General features: G+C 40.1%; 1 protein-coding gene across 5 annotated transcripts in view; it reads right to left on the bottom strand.

Annotated features, from left to right (window-relative positions):
- MEF2A (myocyte enhancer factor 2A) overlaps window positions 1-18,004 on the bottom strand; it is an 80,530-nt gene that overhangs the window by 18,536 nt on the left and 43,990 nt on the right. For 2 of the 5 annotated variants that reach the window (XM_039723420.1, XM_039723417.1), the window contains exons 4-6: window positions 7,529-7,660; window positions 4,245-4,464; window positions 4,004-4,063 (exon numbers count right to left, since the gene is read on the bottom strand). In XM_039723420.1, coding sequence (XP_039579354.1) covers window positions 4,004-4,063; window positions 4,245-4,464; window positions 7,529-7,660 — 412 coding nt within the window. Of the gene's footprint in view, window positions 1-4,003; window positions 4,064-4,244; window positions 4,465-7,325; window positions 7,464-7,528; window positions 7,661-18,004 lie in introns of all 5 variants that reach the window. The other 3 variants (XM_039723419.1, XM_039723416.1, XM_039723421.1) reach the window with 2 other exon arrangements.

Below are 18,004 nucleotides of genomic sequence, written 5' to 3'. Positions count from 1 at the left end.
TTCACACACCAAACTCGACTGGAAAGGTGTGCACAGAGAGCCCTCCTGTTATTGAAGCCTCTGGTGCACTCCAGATCTCTGCAGATTCAGACTTGTGCAAAACCAAGCCCAGAGATTCTTTTATCCTCACACACAAAAAGCTTCCCCCACCAGCCAAGCCCTCAAGACAAAGGGAACCATTTACAGGTGTGGCTATTCCCAGTTCTGCCTTGATCCCTTTCTGGCAATCCCAGCAGTTCACAGGGGTGTGCAAGCTGTCAGTGGCACCTCTGCAAAACCCTTCCTCGGGCCAGGATAAGAGACCACACATGATCTACACTGACTCTTAGAGATCCAACAGTTCACAAGACACAGTTTTTCCAGCAGATATACCCTTCAGTTCTGCTCCAAAGAAAATCAGTATTCCTGAGGTTACTTCACATTCTCAGAACCTGAAGATTAGTGAGGACATTAGAAAAGATACAGGTCTGGAACAAAGAGGAGAAATTCAGTACTCAAGCAGACCAGATTTTTTTTATCCATTCTCCTGATGGTAAATATGCAAGAGGAAAGAAAATTTCTTTTTCTTTTTTTCTTCTTTTCCAAAAGATTAACTGTGTCCATAATCTGCATTATTGATCAGAAAGGCTATTTCACTGACACAGAAATGTATAGACAGAAAATACTGTGTCTTTGTGAAATCATAAGCTTCATTTTTGGAAGCTTCCACTTTCAAAAATTCCTTTAGAATCCCCTGGGACTGGGAAGAACTTTAGTCTCAAGGTTTATGGATTTCATGCAGCCTTGGCAATGAAAACCAGCTCAGGTCCTTGGCATGCTTCTGTCTCAACACCACCCATGAAAGGTGTGGAAGAAAAAGTAGACACTGAGTAACTGTGGTGGTATTTCTGAGCTTTTCTGATTCTCAAGAGTCCTCAAGGATGGCACAAGGTCACTGCAAGTGCATTTCACCAGGATGGGATGGTGCCAATCTACTGAACACAGCAAAGCAGAACTCATGGCAAAGAGGAATGTCATCCATCCATCCATCCATCCATCCATCCATCCATCCATCCATCCATCCATCCATCCATCCATCCATCCATCCATCCCTCCATCATCCATCCCTCCATCCCCAAGCCAAAGGAACTCTCCCTATCTGGGCACATGAGGCTCTACTTTGCCTGAAGTGTTCTCCCCATCCTGGTGAGGTGACATCCATCCATCCATCCATCCATCCATCCATCCATCCATCCATCCATCCATCCATCCATCCATCCATCCCTCCATCCATCCATCCATCCATCCATCCATCCCCAAGCCAAAGGAACTCTCCCCTGTATCTGGGCACGTGAGGCTCTACTTTGCCTGAAGTGTTCTCCCCATCCTGGTGAGGTGAGACTCCTGGAGCCATTTCATCTAATTAACAGAAAAAATAAATTAGCTCTAGAGCAAACTCCATTATAATGCTGGACATTTTTTCCCTCTCAAAAATGGTATATTTGCCAAGTAAAAATTTTCAGCAAATGTTTTTTATGTGGTGGGTAGAATTTTAAAAATATTACAAAATGAAAATGCTTTTTCAGAGTTATGACAGCTGCATGTGAAGTAAGCTCTCAGTATTATAAAGTGATCACAAAATTTTCTGCTCTGGATATAAAAAACCACCTACCAATCTTTGCTACAACATGCAGATATTTTTACTCAAAGTTATTTTCCACAGAAAAACTGTTAAGTTGGCAGATTGACTGCTAAAGCAAATCATTTCCATTCCAATCAAGTTACACAGGACTTGAGAAAAGGACTTGTGTGAACTCAATATGAGCCATTTTATGCAACATCTTTGTTTGAACTGGGTCCCAAATAAGCAAGATAACCTTTACTTGCTTGTTACTAAGAGATAAAGGCATGTAAGTGTCTTTCAAGAAAATGAGAACAAAACCTCAGATTCCCAAGAACTTCATAATATTGAAGAGGATGGAGTTTTCCTTTATTTATTTATAAGAGAATATATGGGAATATGGATATGCCAGCACTCCATCTTTACCTCTGACATCACTCCTATAAATTGTGAGCTGCAAATTTGGCACGTGACCCTTTCACTAAATCCACAGGAGAATTCTCCATTCCTGAGAAGTTAAGAAAAAAAACCAAACCTGGAAGCTAAAAGCAGAAAATAATTTTTTTAAGTGAATTCTACAATAAATGCAGCAAGAAACTAAAACCATTATTGTCTGCAGACATAATTAACATGAGATACATTTCAACAGCAGCTGTCAAGCTCAAGTTGACAGCAGATTTAGTCAATCTGGTTACGTATGATTTCTTGATTGTGGCTGTAACTGAGAAGGTTCCTGTGCACCTGTCAATAGTTCCAAAGTTTTTATGCCATAACTTGCAGCAAGTGGAGCTCTGACAACTTTGGGTGCCCCTCAAATTTAGCATTCTGGTGTTAACCAGGTATTTGAGTTTCACTAGAGGTACTTAAAGATGTTCCCCTGTTCTTGTACAGTCACAACTCTCACTTGCATGACAAACCTTTCTAGAAGTGAGTGGGTATATGTATAACATCTTGGGTGTGATGTTCTGCAAAGTAAGAGATAAGTGATGCATTTTGACTTTTTACATAAACTATTAATAAATGCAAGGAGGAAAACATTTTACTGCATTAAATATGTCCCCCAAGCTGCTGTAACTGGGCATTTCCAGAGTTTGATACCCTATAGCAAGCCCTGTAACCACTGTTTTATTTGCTTATTGAAGGAAGGAGACTTAAATCTGAAGCTGCTCTTAATAAAGCCTGATTTGGGAAAAGAGGCCTGAAACAGCCTGATAATAAACTTATTTAGTCTGACTTGAAAAATTCCATGGTAATCAACAACTGACCTCTACAGTTTCTAAAAATAGTCATCTTTTTTCAACTGAGGAAGCTTCCTCCATTTAAAATCTTGCTTACCTGATGGAAACCACTCTTTAATATTTCATATCTTTGCTGCACATAGCCAAGGAGTGGAAAAAGAGTGGAAAGTCAATCCTGTGCTTTCAGCCTTGGAGAGTTGCAGCATTTTTTATTCATCAATTCAATTGCCTGACTTGATGTTCAAAGAACTTTTTCCCAGCTGCCACACTAAGTAGCCAGTGGGCAAACACTGAAAGGTCAACAGTTGCTTCTCTAATTCCATGCTATGAACACTTCCCAAGGGGAGTTGGGTGTGTTTGCAAAACTGACCTTCAGCCAGCACGGCTTCCAGAGGCACAGGAGGAATGTGACCAAAGTGGGTGAGCTGTCATTTATTTTGTCTGTCTGTGGCATGACACATTTCAGTGGGTGCCCTCTATCAGAGTGCTATATTTTGTTTAGGGAGACAAAATATTATTGAAATGAAAAAGTGCTATCATATATTTTTACTGAAGGCCAAAAAATACTGTGGATTCAATTTTTGGCGAGATCTCTAATTTGTTTTCAAAAGAAATTCTGATCATCATCCAAAACTAAGACAGATCCTAGCTATCAGTTTCCAAGATTTATTGCTTTCTTCATGTAATTGCTAGAAAATGATTAGCAAGATACACATGGCAATACAAACAATACAGTCTGTATTTGCTTCATTCTGATTGGCACCACAACCAGCATCAAACATCCTGGTCCTGCAAATACTGAAGTTGAGAACTGAGCTGAGCTGCCTTTAGTGCAATAGTTCAGGTGTGGCAAACATAAGATGTTTTTAGAATGCTGTAATTACACCTGTATAGAAACACAAAAGCAGCAGCACGCTACTACTGAAAACCACTAAAATAAAAAAGGCAAGTATTACTGAAGTGGAAAGGGCACAGCAGTAAAAAGTTAAATGCCTGATAATAATTTATAAAACTTGACAATAACAGTGCAGCTAGAAAAATTACGACCTTTGTTCTCCCACAGCCACTTTTTCCAAAGAGTCAAAATAAAAAATTGCTTTTGAATAACTGAGAAACTGAAACCACGAGACTATTTTTTATAACAAAGACACGATACTGCACTTACCCACTGGACTGGTACCAGCTCCATTTGGCACTGAGAGATCAGTTGTCCCCAGCATTCCACCTAATCAAAATAAACCACAGCATTAAACTGACTTGCCCCATTACAGAATCGTGGAATTCTGTACGTCAAACACTTCAGCTGTGCAAATGCACTGACACCACTGAGAAGCTGTCACTGGGGAGGGCTCCTGGGCTCTGCAGAGGGGCCTGGCTGTGCGAGGAGGCAGCAGAGCAGAGCTCACCTGCGTTGCCGGCGCTGGGCGGTCTCTGCGGCGCCCCGGGGGACACGTTGCGGTGCAGGGTGCTCTGGGGTGGGGACAGCATGGTGGTGTCCGTGAGCGAGGAGCTGGCAGCCAGGGATGGGGACACCAGGGAGCTCCCGGGGTTGCTGTAGGTTAAAGTGTTGGGATTGGACACCGGAACCGTCACCGACATGGAGAAGTTCTGGGCAGGCAAGCCGGGCTGCGGGAGAGAAGACGAGGAACAACAAGACAACGCTGTTAGCATTCACTGTGTTTGCAGAAACAGCACATTAGAAACATTCTGTCACAGCAGTTTGTTGGTTTTTATTAAAGTTAATTCTGTTAGTTTTTAAACTCTATTAAGCGTACAGTTTTAAAACATCCATTTGTTGTAAAGTATGGTGTTAAATTCTTATACATCACATAGTTACAGTTCCAAAGAATTACTCAAACTTCTCAAATATGTAATGTTCAAACAGAGAAAACTAAAAGTATTCATATGATTTCACAAGTTTATAAAAACAACAAATTTAACAGTTATTTTGGATTATTACAAAGCAATGACAAGCTAAACATGTCTACAAATCAATGAATTGTTGTACCTTCAAAATGTAAGCATGAACATGCACGTTTCAAACAGTTATCACACAAAAAAGAACAAGTTAGTAATAACATTTCCTAGTAATAACTTTACCAATATATTGCTACTAATCTCTAACACTTTGTTTTTCAACAGACTGAAAAAATAAACAGATCTTTAGAAAATCACAAAATTCAATAATTTGAATTTAAACATTTCAGGCTCCCCAAATCCCTGCTTGAATAACCACTCCATCTTTTTCGCAAATTTAATGTTTTAAATTCTAGTTTTTACAGCATTATTTAAAAGGCAACTGTTTTTCTGCAGTATATATGTTTGTTATTCAACAGCTATTGAATCAAAAGCTGAGCTGCCTGCCCATCTATGGTACTCATTTGGTCATGACTAACTTCTTTGGCCTTTGTCTCATTCCTATCCTTTGACAGTGATGAGTTTCTGAAACAAAAGGGACTATTTTTTTTTTCACAACTCTCATAATTACTGGAAACAAAACCATGACAGGTACAATTTAAGGACAAAAACCCAGTAGTTATTGACAGAATAGAGAGATGATAGCTGTGATTAAGGGGTCAAAGGCAAATGACCAACACACATGACCTAGCAAGTACACTTCAAAAAATGCAATTTCATAACGTGTAGCTTAAAAATCACTTAGAATGATACTTCTGCATGAAAAGTTAGATAATACAAGAAATAAAACAATAACTATACTAATTAAAAGAGCAGAATATATTCTCTACAAGAAACAAAATCTCTTACTAGCGAGAGCCAACAACAATGTCCCTACTGAAGTATTCTAAGAATAATCATCAATTTTTGGCACAGATGGAAGGAAAAATTAATGAAGCAGAACAACACAAAGCTAGCAAATCATTCACAGTATCCAACCAATGACAAGCCCTGCTGGTGCTTGTTTTCAGGGGAAACTACTGGAAACTACTCAGTATCTACCAAAAGCAGGGTGTTTTTACACAGCACACTGTCAAGCAGCTCAAACTAAACTGGAAATACCTGAAGTATGCTGAACACACTGCTAGGAGGTAACAGCTGGAACGTTTTTTCTGTAGGTTTCTCAATACAGAACCAATAAGTGACAGCCTCCCCCCACACCTTACAATCAAGGCTGTCTGCCCATCTATGGTGCTCATTTGGTTAGGACCGAATTCTTCACGCTTTGCCTCATTCCTATCCTTTGACAGCAATGAGTGCTCAAGAACAAGAGAAACTGTGTTCTTATACAGCCCCAGAAGTACTGGAAACACAAACATAATTGGTCAAATTTGAGTTACAAATACAGAGCTGTAGAGCTAAAAAATAATGTTACTCTTTTTGTTTACACCCAGGTCCACACAGACATTTGGGGTGTTCACCAAAAACCCATTTAGCTGTAACATACTGAGAGATGAGGCCTGAAGATGTCTCAACACAGAAATGTCGGATATCAAAATCTCCAAAACAGAGAAAACCCAAAATATATTGGCTTTATTCAAGCATAACAGAAGTGATGCTGGGTGTCATGACTGTCAGTTTGCTGTTCAGTCCCCAGAGATCTCTCAGGCTCTGAACGATGAAATGATTTCCGATAACAGCAGTCATTTGGAGACACTACTCAAGTGCCCCAGGGTGTGTGCAGATTAACCCACCCAGTTCATCTCCTTTAATTGCTGCAAGATTTGCATTCTTAAAATATTCAAAGGCTGTGGCAGAGCCCTGTATTCGTTTTCTTAGAAAATACTTAGTAATACTCAACACTAACTGATTTTTGTAGGTGGAAATTAAATGTCATCGTGAACACCTCCACAAAAAACATGCAACATTTCCACTCCTTTTATCCCCAAACTGAAGTTCTGGAGCCAAGTGACTTATGGCTGCACACTGGGTTGGCACTTGGGAGAAAATTTTCAAATATCCTTCAGTGTTCAAGTAAGTAGCTGTTGGAATTTCAGAGAAGCAATCTTTTGAGGCTCTCATTCTGTAGCAGCCTTGATTTTAAATATCTAAATAACTTTCTACATCCAGACTTGACCAAAATAAATTCTAATGGTTAGATGACAAAATTAATCCAATTCTATTTGCCTGCTTGTCACATACTGTAAAATCTTAATCACCAGACAGATGAAGACCTACAAGATGCAAATAAATGATCCTACATCCTACAACAAAAACCTATTTTGGTAAATATATTTTAGGTAGGATTAGGTAATGCAGTAGGCTCCTGAAATTTTGAAATTTTGTCTTGTGTTCCAAAGGTATGAAAAACTGGGAGTGCAAAACCCAAGCTAGAGATGATTCTTCTTATTCTTTACAATAAAATGTATTTTGACAAGACCAGATATCACAACCTCATTTTTCCTCAGAAGTCCTTTTCCCTTCCCAAGCCATTACATCCTCTTGTCTTTGAAGTGGCTTTCAGTGGTAAGCAAACTCCATGAAAATTCTCATGCATGTAAGAGAAGCACAAACCATACTTTAGTACTCACTGCGATTTTATGATTCCGCATCATATTATCAAACTCTTCATTAATTTTTTTATATTTTTCTTCTGTATGTGGCGTGAGCACATATGAAGTGTCAGGGTCCGGGCTGTCGCACCCTCTGTGTTCCTTCTTGTTCAGAGCCTAAATAATGAAGTTAATAAAAAGGATCAACAAATAAAAAGTAGAGATAAAATAAAAGTACTTACAGGGCCTCGCTTGAAAATAAAATCACTATCTTCATTTAGTTTGCTGAATCTGTCCTCCGATAGTGGACTGTGCTCAAAGTAATCGTCAGCATCAGGGCTCTCACAACCATTAAGGCCTTTCTTTCTTAAGGTCTGAAATACAATTGGAAAATTCACATACAAATCATACTAACTTGCCAAGAAGTTTTGTACACTAGTGAATCATTCAGAGCCCCTGAAACTACATTAAACTTTCACAGACAAAAGTCACTGTGCAACAGACAGAATCAGTCTTTCAAGATAGTGGCAAAGTACACAAAGAGAAAAGGTTCACCCAGGTGCCATCTCACAGGTAACTCCCCCCTACAACCACTTCATCTCCCAGCACTGCATGCAAAATCATTTTTAGACATTGGCTGATGGAGAGAAGTTGCCTGACAAGGAACATTCTAGCTTGTGGCAAAGGAGTTCACGTATTTACTGGTAATTAAAAGCCAGTTTACTTGATCTTTAATGAATTGATTTTAGCATCCAAATTTTATTATTCACATTTTAAAGAGCATACAGTTATATTCTGATAAACACTGTGGCTAAAATTCTGGTCCAGTTAAATAACTGCAGGACATTAATATCTGTAACATTCGATCTCAAAGTTGACAAAGACAGGATCTTCCTGTCATCCTGCACGATAACAAAAACTGCAAAAAAGAAATTACATAATGCCTCTCTAAAATGACTTTGTCTGCTAAATATAAGCTTTTTCAGAGTCCTTCAGACTAACTTTATGGAGCTACTTCCTGTTTTCAGAGGGAGAACTCACATCAACATCCCCTGGAAAAAAAAAAAGCAAGCTTGTCTACAATCCAGCCATTAAAGAAAGGATGTGAAACTACAGGTCTCGTGACCAAATTACAAGATATATTTGTATTTCTTGTTTTTCTTTTTCATCCTATTACACAACCAGAAATTCTTCTCTGCAAGCTCTAATTTATAACAAAACAATATTTAAAGCATTACCTGTGAAAAATGTCTTTAATTTTTTTTAAAGTTTTAAAAGGAAAGCAATAAAAATTTTAAACTGATATATGTTATTTGTACATAAAACAGCAGTAGGACTATACAGGCATGAGGGAGTTGCATACTTCCTTTCTGTCAGAAATTATCTATATTCCATTAATTTTACATTAAAACCCCTGAAAATCAGAAATCTTCAAGCTGATGTTTCCAGCACCATAAAAAACCCCCATGTTTTCGTATAAAAGCAATTTCCATTACGCACTGAAATTCTGATTTACAAAACATTTTAGCTCATAGTATTCACCAGCATTTTTTTACTGTCAACCGATTTTTAGTACCATAAAAAATACATACAACTTCCTCACTATTCATATATATGCAAAATCCTGCTTATTTCTACCGCAGTTTGAAAGCAGGAATTGAAAATCCAATTCGCTGCCTGAAATTCTTTAATATCACAGTTCACCATAAGCTGCAATTCCTTCTCAAGTTTCCTGGCTTGCTCCATGTATCCCACACAGTATCTGGAACTCCCACAAAAATGTAATCACTAAATCAGCATATGGGGAAAACAGGTGTAGGCTCCTCAGCACCTGTCACAGCTCCGACGCCGCTCCTCCAACCAATGGTGGGACACGTAAATGGACTTGGCCATACAAGGGCCGGCTGCTCGGCCTCTCAAGGTCGGAGCCTGTTATCCCTCTCGCAGCCCTTCCTAACAAGTCAGCCTGCCAGTCTGCTACACTTTGATATCAGCAGGGAAAATGTTAACGCTGTGTAATCTGGATTACACTTAACCCCTGCGGCCCGCGGCGCTCTGGAAATAGAACCCAAAGTCTTTAGGCGCGTTGGGCGCACGGTGACAGAGCTGCACGGAGGCTCTGCAAAGAAAGGGCTGCAAGACATGCACAGAGAGTGCAGCTCCTGCGACAAACACACCGAGGCAACTGAAGTCTTGCAGCAAGGGAGCTTCAGCAGAGCTCCTCTCAATAGTCTAAAGCAATCCGATGAAAGCTTTTAAATGTAATGCTGCCAGTTCACCTCCCCCAACGGTAAATTATCCTCCTCCGATTTAAACAAAAAGGAAGAGATTTAAACGTAAAAATGCCTCCTTCCTCTCAGCGACTGTGTGTCATTTCTGCTAACAATGGGGTTAACTCTGCTTTGACTCACGAGGAAGGAAAATGCCTCAGTATCTCCCGTTTCAGGCTCTGGAAACCGTCACTCCAGATGGGGTTCCTGTCATTGTGGAGGGATTTGAGCCACAGTCCCCTGTCACAGATAATACGGCTGGGTCCAACAGCCAGAGCTCTGCCTCCTTATCACCAAAACACCAAGTGCCACTTTGAGGACCTGACCATAAAAAGCCTGCGAACTTTTATCAGCGCCCAGTAACACAATAGTAAAGCATTCCTGCTCGGTGGCCAGGGCTGCGCACGGAATGCCGCGAGCTGTTGGCGCGGGCAGGCGCGGCCGAGGCGAGCCAGCCCCGCCGGGCCGGGCCGGGCCGGGCCGGGCCGGGCCGCAGGGACACCGCAGGGACAGCGCAGGGACACCGCGGGGACACCGCAGGGACACCGGGGGGACACCGGGGGGACACCGCAGGGACCGGCACCGCTCCGCGGGGCCGCGGCACAGCCCGACCACGAACGGGGGCTGGCTCCGCCCGGAGACTCTCCAGCGCTAAAATTCGTTGTTTCTCCAAGTAGTGTAAATAACTCGGCTCTCTGAGCAATTTCCAAGATGTTATCACAGACATCAAAATTTTATTAATTTTGAAGTTGTTCAGAGGAAAAAATTTGGTGAGATCAAGTAATTCGTGTAACATGAACAGTTTTAATTCTCGGCTGTGATACACAAGCTTGTTTAGAACAAAAGCATAGCATTTGCAGTGGAGACTAATAGATTTAAGGCATAATTTTTTCTTACCACAGCAAGAGGGGAAAAGAACATTAAATTTCAGGTTTTGTTATTGGATGCTCACTGCAATTACCTTCTGGTGTGAAGTCTTGTTTTCCAGATCATATAAGGGAATGTGTAGCCCTTTCTGTGTTACTTTCCACTTCCTCTAAGACTTAGCCAAAATTACTGAAAATTGTTCCAACATGTTTGCCAACACACTGTATTGTGCCCCAGTAACTAAGATTGTGCAGCTTTGATCTCAGACTGCACTAACTGATGAGAGAAAAATACTGGTTTTACTCAGAAAATAATGCTAAGTATTTACAACGAACCAATGCAGGTGTGAAATCTTTTTTTAAAAAGAATGAAGGAAACATAAAAATACATTTTTGTGATACACAAATTCACTACACGAGCGTTCCAGACAGCTCTGGTCATCTTCATATTGCAGAATGACCCAGAAGCTGTAAACTGCTTCTTCCACTATTAGTCTAGTATTGATTTATTTTGATAAGAATGGCAGAGCTTAGAAAACATTGTATGAGAATGGCTGGACCAGCTATGACGGGTTTAAATATTGCAGTCAAGCACATGGTACATGAGCCCCAATATTTTCCTGAACTTCCCCACACATATGCAAAGTAGGTTTTTAATTGCACTTTGCAATTAAAATTAGCATTTTGCTAATTTAAGAAAAGAATCATGCCTTGGCAAGAAGCATCTAAGGAACAGAAGAAGGGCTTCTTGCAAAACAACAACAGAAAGGAATAACTGGCTCCTCTCTACAATTCAGTATAAATTTTACTGAAACTGATAATACAAATAGCAAAGAGTATAAAAGCACAATAAAGTCGTTTATTGTTTGATCCTTGAGGAAGCATAGCTGACATTCAACCACCTCAGTGTAATTATCCTACCACAAGCTTTTTTTCCACAAAATCCAACAGAGACACATGGAAGGCAGGAGCCTGAAGGCTGCTGAGCCACCCCAGCAGGAGATGAAGCCACCACCTTCTCCAGGCTTCTTCCAGCCCAGCTCCCAGGGGCTCCAGACACTGCTCAGGGCAGCTCTGGGAACCAGGAACTCTGAACCAACAAACATGGAAGGGTCGCTGCTTCCAGAGAGCAAGTGACAGCCCCCAGCTGGCCCCCTCCCACCCAGACCCCGGCTTTCCACCCCACCCCAAAAGGAAACGTTGCTGATGATTAGAGAGCACAATCAGTGGGGTTTGTGCTCCCATCAGTGAGTTTGGTTTAAAAGCCAAGACTTCTGATATTGTGATCTGGGCTCCTTACCAGCACTGGCAGAACTGTAAAGAACTTGATTATGTTCATTGTCACGTCAGGAAATGATATTTTTCTGTCTTAAAGCAAGAATGTAGGATGACCTCATGTGTAAAAAGTGTTATGAAGTGTAAAAAAGTGTCAGGTCATTCAAAACACTCAAGTGTTTGGTTTCTTGTAATATTACACAAAAAGGAAATGGTTGTTGCTGTCAAAGCTACCATGTATCATGTTAACAGCTCTATTTTTGAACTTACTATTGGAGCTGGCCTGAGAGGATTTTTGTTAGTATTTCATCCTAAATCACTGGGAAAACCATGTCCAAAATTTGACTAAGACTGAAATGGAAAGTGTTTTCCCTTGGAAAAGGCAAACCTTTCACTTAAATCCTGTGGCTAGTTCTCCTTCTGCTCTTGCAATCAGAGCATGGAAAAGCTGCAAAGCAGCACAAATTTGGAGTAAATATGTTTTAAATATCCTAACTTGTTAAAGTGTAAATATTCCTCAGGCCTGAAGTAATGGAAAAGCCCTACTAGTACTGCTAAGTATTACTGCTGCTCTGGTAGGCACCTCCACCATGGATATCAGAAGGAGAAATGATTAAAATTCCCTGATGCTCTGAAATGCCATGCAAGAGTGGAGAGTATTTTTGTCCCACTAAAACAGAAAAAAATTCTCCTTGTCCATTCTTTAATTAACTTATTTTTGCTGGTTTATACTCATCTGCAGCAGAAGTAGGTGGGTGGCTGATGTGTGGGCAGAGGAGGCAGAAGGACTGGCCCAGCCTCGCTGGCAGCAGCAAACCTCTGATAGTCACATCCTACATGACAAGCCACACCTTTTCTTTCTGTGATAGTCACGGAACGAAGGACAAATGAAGCAGTCACAGCACCAGATTCCCACCCAGTTTTCTTTCTTAATACATGAAAGATCAGTGAGACAAAGCAGGGCATATTCCTTTACTGCAGCTCAGCTCCCTTCCCACAGCAGGCAAGGACCTCTTGTATCACTACAGGCTTTGCATGCAGCAGAATGTCCTGCTGAAAGCAGGACAATTGTTTTATTATTTGCTTCCTGATACATGTTATTGCCAAGAAGCTGAGCCTAAAACCTGGCTGTTTTTCTCTTCTTTTATAACACAAAATATTCCACTTTCATCAGCCTGAACAATAGTAAGGTGTCTCATCCTTTAGATATCATTATGTCTCCCCTATTATGTATAAAACATATTCAAGTGCCCAAGGAGTATTCTTAGTCACCAAAAGCTATTTTTAGTTTTTAAACTTCCTGCGGGTCAGTTTGGCTACAGAAGCATCATCATTGCTGTTTCTTTTCTCTAAATTAACAACACAGCTCTGCAGAGTCAGACCTTGACCCTACAGCGCTGGGTACACACATTTACCATTGTCTAAAATCCAAGCAGGAGTGAATCCCCAGTGCAGCACAAACATCAAACGAGAATAGCCAGGGAAAAACCAGATAATTCAACCCAGTAATGGTGTTTTGTCTATTTAAAATCATCAACATTGTTTCTGTAGGCTGAAATTTCTTTTTCCACAGATAGATGTAGTGTATTGTTTTATATGATGTTTACAAACTCGATATATTTTCCTCAGGCTCTATTAATACTCTCAACTTCAACCACTCAAGCATCTGCAAATTTCCTTATGAAGCCGTACTCCTGTCCTTTGAGTTGGGAGGCTACTTACATTTAGCCCTAATACTGATCCTTTCAGTATCCCTGACACATTTTCAATTACATTTTGCCACGCTATCAGTTCAAATTTCACGTTCTAATTATAGCCACAAACACATCCATCCCGAACCAGCTCAGGGAAGGAGTGGTGCCCAGCTTTCAAAACTTCCCTGAAACGCACAGGAGGCCAAATTAGATTATGACAGACATTTCCATGAGCTAAGCAACTTGGAGAGCTTAACTTCTTAAAGAACAAGACCTTCCCAATCTTTCTGGCAGGCTCCCCAACCGTAATACTGCATGCTAAAGAAAATCTGAACTATTGACATACTCTGCTTTCAGCTTACTTAAATAATATTTTCCATACTTGTGCTCAATTAGTAGTGATATCTAAAAAGCAAATAAATGACATTATGCAAAAATATATGGACATGAAAAATTCTGGGTGCAGTACTTAAAGTTTGCTACAGCTATTGTATTTCTTGGCCAAATATTATAGCTTGCAATGGAGAGGGAAAAAAAGGAGGTTTAGGATTAATTACTTATTCCAGGGTTTTACACATAAAAAACTTCCAAACCTGCCTAGCATTATCCATAAAATACAAAGAAAATGAAGAGCCCTTTTAGCCATGCTCTATGTTCAATTTTAGGCAAAGGTATTCAGCATTTACAAATGAAAAATGTTCATGATTTGAAATTTTATCAGTGTCCCTGCTATAAACCACTCTAAGAAAAGACACTGTCTTGTTTCAAATGTTGGATTACTTCCAGGATCTGGCAAATTTTAACATGTATCCCTGGCTTGCCAAACATGAAAGCTAGCTGTCAAATTCCTCCCAGATATGATAAAGATGGCACTCAGGATTCAAACTCTCATTTATATAAAATAACACATACAAAAGGTTTTCAGACTTGATATGGCATGAAGTTTAAATTCTAGCCTGAAGCATCTTTGCTGTGAAACATTATTTTAAGTAGATAACCACAAGCAATTACTAAAGAATTAGAACTTTCTGGGCTATAAAATGCACTCTTCACCCCCAGAATATTACCCAGCTCTGGACTAGAAGGTATGGGAAAGGCAGCTGCATGCCTGTATTTGTGATTTTAGAGGAACACTAGCTGTGAACTGTGGACTTTTTTAAGCAGTTGCTGACCTACAAACAAGCTGGATTGCTTGGTCCTAAATGAACTCCTTGAGACTTAAAATGATTAGTAATCCATTAGCACTGATAATGCTGTTTCCACAGTGACAGCTTAGTCAAGCTCTCAAAGTCCAATTTTTGATGCATTTGTCTTTGTTTCACTTTCTATCCAGCTCAGTAGATCATTAAATTTTATATCACTGAGCAGATTTGCATTTTACCTGTTTTACAGAAAGAACCGTCAACTAGATTTCCCCATTAAAGAGCACTAAAGTGCCAGTTAAACTCCATCTTTTTCAATCTTTTTATTTAAAAAAAAAGACAAAATAGACTGATATTCATCTTCAAGCAGTGCAAATTTCTCCTTAGCATATAAATTAAACACATTTTATAGTTCTTCCAGGGACTATAAATTTGCCAACAAATAAAACTAATGGTAAAATGAAGTAAAAGACAGCTCTATGTTAGAACATTCAAAGGGATATTTCATGGTACATAAATGCTGTCAGTCCTTACCCAAATAACAACACATAACAAATCCAGTCTCCCAAACACAGATCTTCACGTACTTGCAATGGTTAAATTATAAATCAGCAGCAGCAGTAGCTGACTGAAGGCCTCCTTTCAGCAACAGTGCACTGCAGATAAGCCATATGGAACATGAAAAGTTTCCAAGTGCAGCAATCCATCTGCATAATATCCCTCATAATCTTTTAGAAGTTCTTTAGGAAAAATATTATCTCCTACTCAAGAGTTTGCCAAGAAAAAAAATGGCTTAACTCTGATTAGAATTCATTTAATAAAAGGAATGGGGTTCTTTAGGTCTACCTGCCCATGTAGGATTGCAATTACAAATACTTTTTGTCCTGAATAGTTCTTTACAGCTTTAAAATTGGAAAGGATAACAGAACTGTCTCAGAGTCTTGGTACTCAAGATAATTTAGTTCTATCAAAACAGTAATTACAACACAAATGGCAACCATTCCCAAAGAAAATGTTTAGGAGATTCCAAGGATTAATGCTATTGTTAAAATACTTTTCACATGTAAGATTATGGGCACTAACTACATCTCCCAGACCAAGTTCTAACACCTTTAATATTTGTATGGAACTGCCACCTTGTTTCACCAAAAAACACCCCAAAAATAGTAAATAAGACAACTGAAAGAAGGTATTTGAAAACACCAGCTGAGATCAGTGTGTACATCAGGAAGCAGAGAGCCTCCCCAAAAATAGGGAAATAGGGTACAAGCAATTACATCTCTGTTTTTACTGAACTAAAATAATGAGAATGTGGGATTTCCAGACACAGCTGCAATAATGTCACAATTCATGTTTCAAATACAGAACTTCTCAGTTGTGTGTCAACACAATGCATTTAACATGTCTTTTCCTGCACAGCCTCCATTTAGTGCAAATTATTCAAAAGCCAGAGCCTCTTTGAAGACTGTCCTGACTTAATGTGAAAAGGGGTGGGAAATCAAAGGTGGGACCTTGAGCAGTAGAGAGAAAAAGCTGTACAGGAATCAGGGACAGAGAAATTTGAGTAAGCTTTATCATGTAATTCATGTCAACATTAGATAAAGACTGGCTCTGGAATGCTTGATTTTTTATTTTTTTTTCCCTTTTTAAAAAGTCATTGTAATCAGCAAGTACTGAATTTTAAGTTATTTGCAGGAAAGAGCAGGGCTTGAGTTTGTTACAGTTGTAGAAGAGTTTACAGTGAGACAATGTGTAAAAGCTTTGATCTAAGAAATCGTTACAATATTCCCAAAATATTTGGGATTTTTTTAAATAAAAAAGTATTATTCACTTGCTGTTGAAATTACCTAGTATTTCCAGTAAAACATAAAAATTAAATTAAAATTCACCCTACTGCCAATTTAACTAACTTGCCTAGCATTGCACAGTCTACACCATGACTTACAGGGCTCTCATAGATAAGATCACATCGCTGATGTGACAAAGATGTACCAAAAAACCCTGGGTAAGTCACTAAATGAACTGAGGTGTACTCGTCTGAAAGTATGGTGAAGAATGGCATGTCACAGGTTGTGTGTCACATGTCACAGGCTGTTAGGGTATTCAGAGGTCTGTACCACAGGAACTGCCACCACCAATATTTTCTTTCTTCAGGTGCAGCTGGTCCCCAAACCACTCCAGGAGCAATTACCAAGGGAAGTGTTTTGTTCAGGTGGGTGCTGAGTGTTACAGCCCCCATGGGCCACAGCAGCTGCAATAAAACCCTGGCAGGGAACAAGCCACAGACTCCCTGAGCCTTCTGCTGCACAAGCACCATCAGCTCGTGGCCCAAACATAAAGATTATTCAAAAGCAACATATTAAAAACTGCAGACATGGTGAGGTCCAAAAGGCAGGGAGTAGTGAAGCACTGGAGATGATCCTCCCCTCCTTTGGGCAGCTCATGCTCAAACATGAACCTGAGGAACTGTGATGACCAAGAAACTGCACTGCTGCTGTCCCTCCTGCAAGGTGGTTAATCCTGGCAGAAGACACAACCAAACCCACAAGCCTGGAAGTCAAAAGATGGGATTACATTAAGTCTGCACTGAAATCAAGCCTACCACATAAAGAACAGTCCTCCATCTTGCTGTAGTTGCAGGAGATGCTTTGTTCTGGGTCTATTCTTTCCACGCACAGCTTGTGTAAAGTCACTCTCTCTTGATCAACAGATGCCATGGTCCTCACTTTGAAATTGCAAAGTAAAAATATACTTTTCTGTCACTACAGAATTTCAAAAGCACCAAATTCTGCAGCAACACAAGGGCTGCAGAATACACGAGACCAGCACAGCTTGAAGAACTTGTTCATACAATAATTATGTCTTTGTGTGACTGCCTGCATGAACTCCAGCACTAACAAGCAATGAGCTGTTGCGGATTTTCTTGGAGTCAATTTTCAATCCTGCTTAACACAACGTCTCCAGAACAGCTAAACCCAGAGCTCAATCTCTGACAAGCGTTTCCCGAGCAGTGGGTGTGAGAACTGGACGTTGTGTGTCTGCCCCATAAATTTCAAATATAAAAATATTCTCCTAACATGGAGCAGAAACAGTTGGAAAAACATCACTTGCACAGCTGGGAAATAAAACCAAGTTTCAGACAGAGGAGAATCCAATCCCTGCCTATTGCAGGGCTGATTCTGCAGAGGTTTTTGTAGACAGAGCACACAAAAGCTCTGTACCAGTATTTGACACAGATTTGGGATTCTGGCCCTCCCAGCAGCACAGCCTCCAGAGGAGCATCCGATCCAATGTGAGATTGTAATGATGCACAGCCAAGTCAGCTGCCACTCATCACTCAGTGATCAGCTTTTTCTGGTGGTTTATTAAAAAATGAGAACATCAAGGCGAATTTCAGTTCACAGCTCTAAAGTCATGTCACTGGTGTAACTGTGACAGGGCTGGCGTAGGACAGAGAGCACCCTGAACTGC

This window comes from Passer montanus, unplaced genomic scaffold (assembly GCF_014805655.1).
Source record: "Passer montanus isolate IOZ18808 unplaced genomic scaffold, ASM1480565v1 scaffold5, whole genome shotgun sequence".
In the NCBI taxonomy this organism is placed as follows: Eukaryota; Metazoa; Chordata; class Aves; order Passeriformes; family Passeridae; genus Passer; species Passer montanus.
Note: the sequence above shows the minus strand (reverse complement) of the source record. Positions and strands in the feature narration are given on the sequence as shown.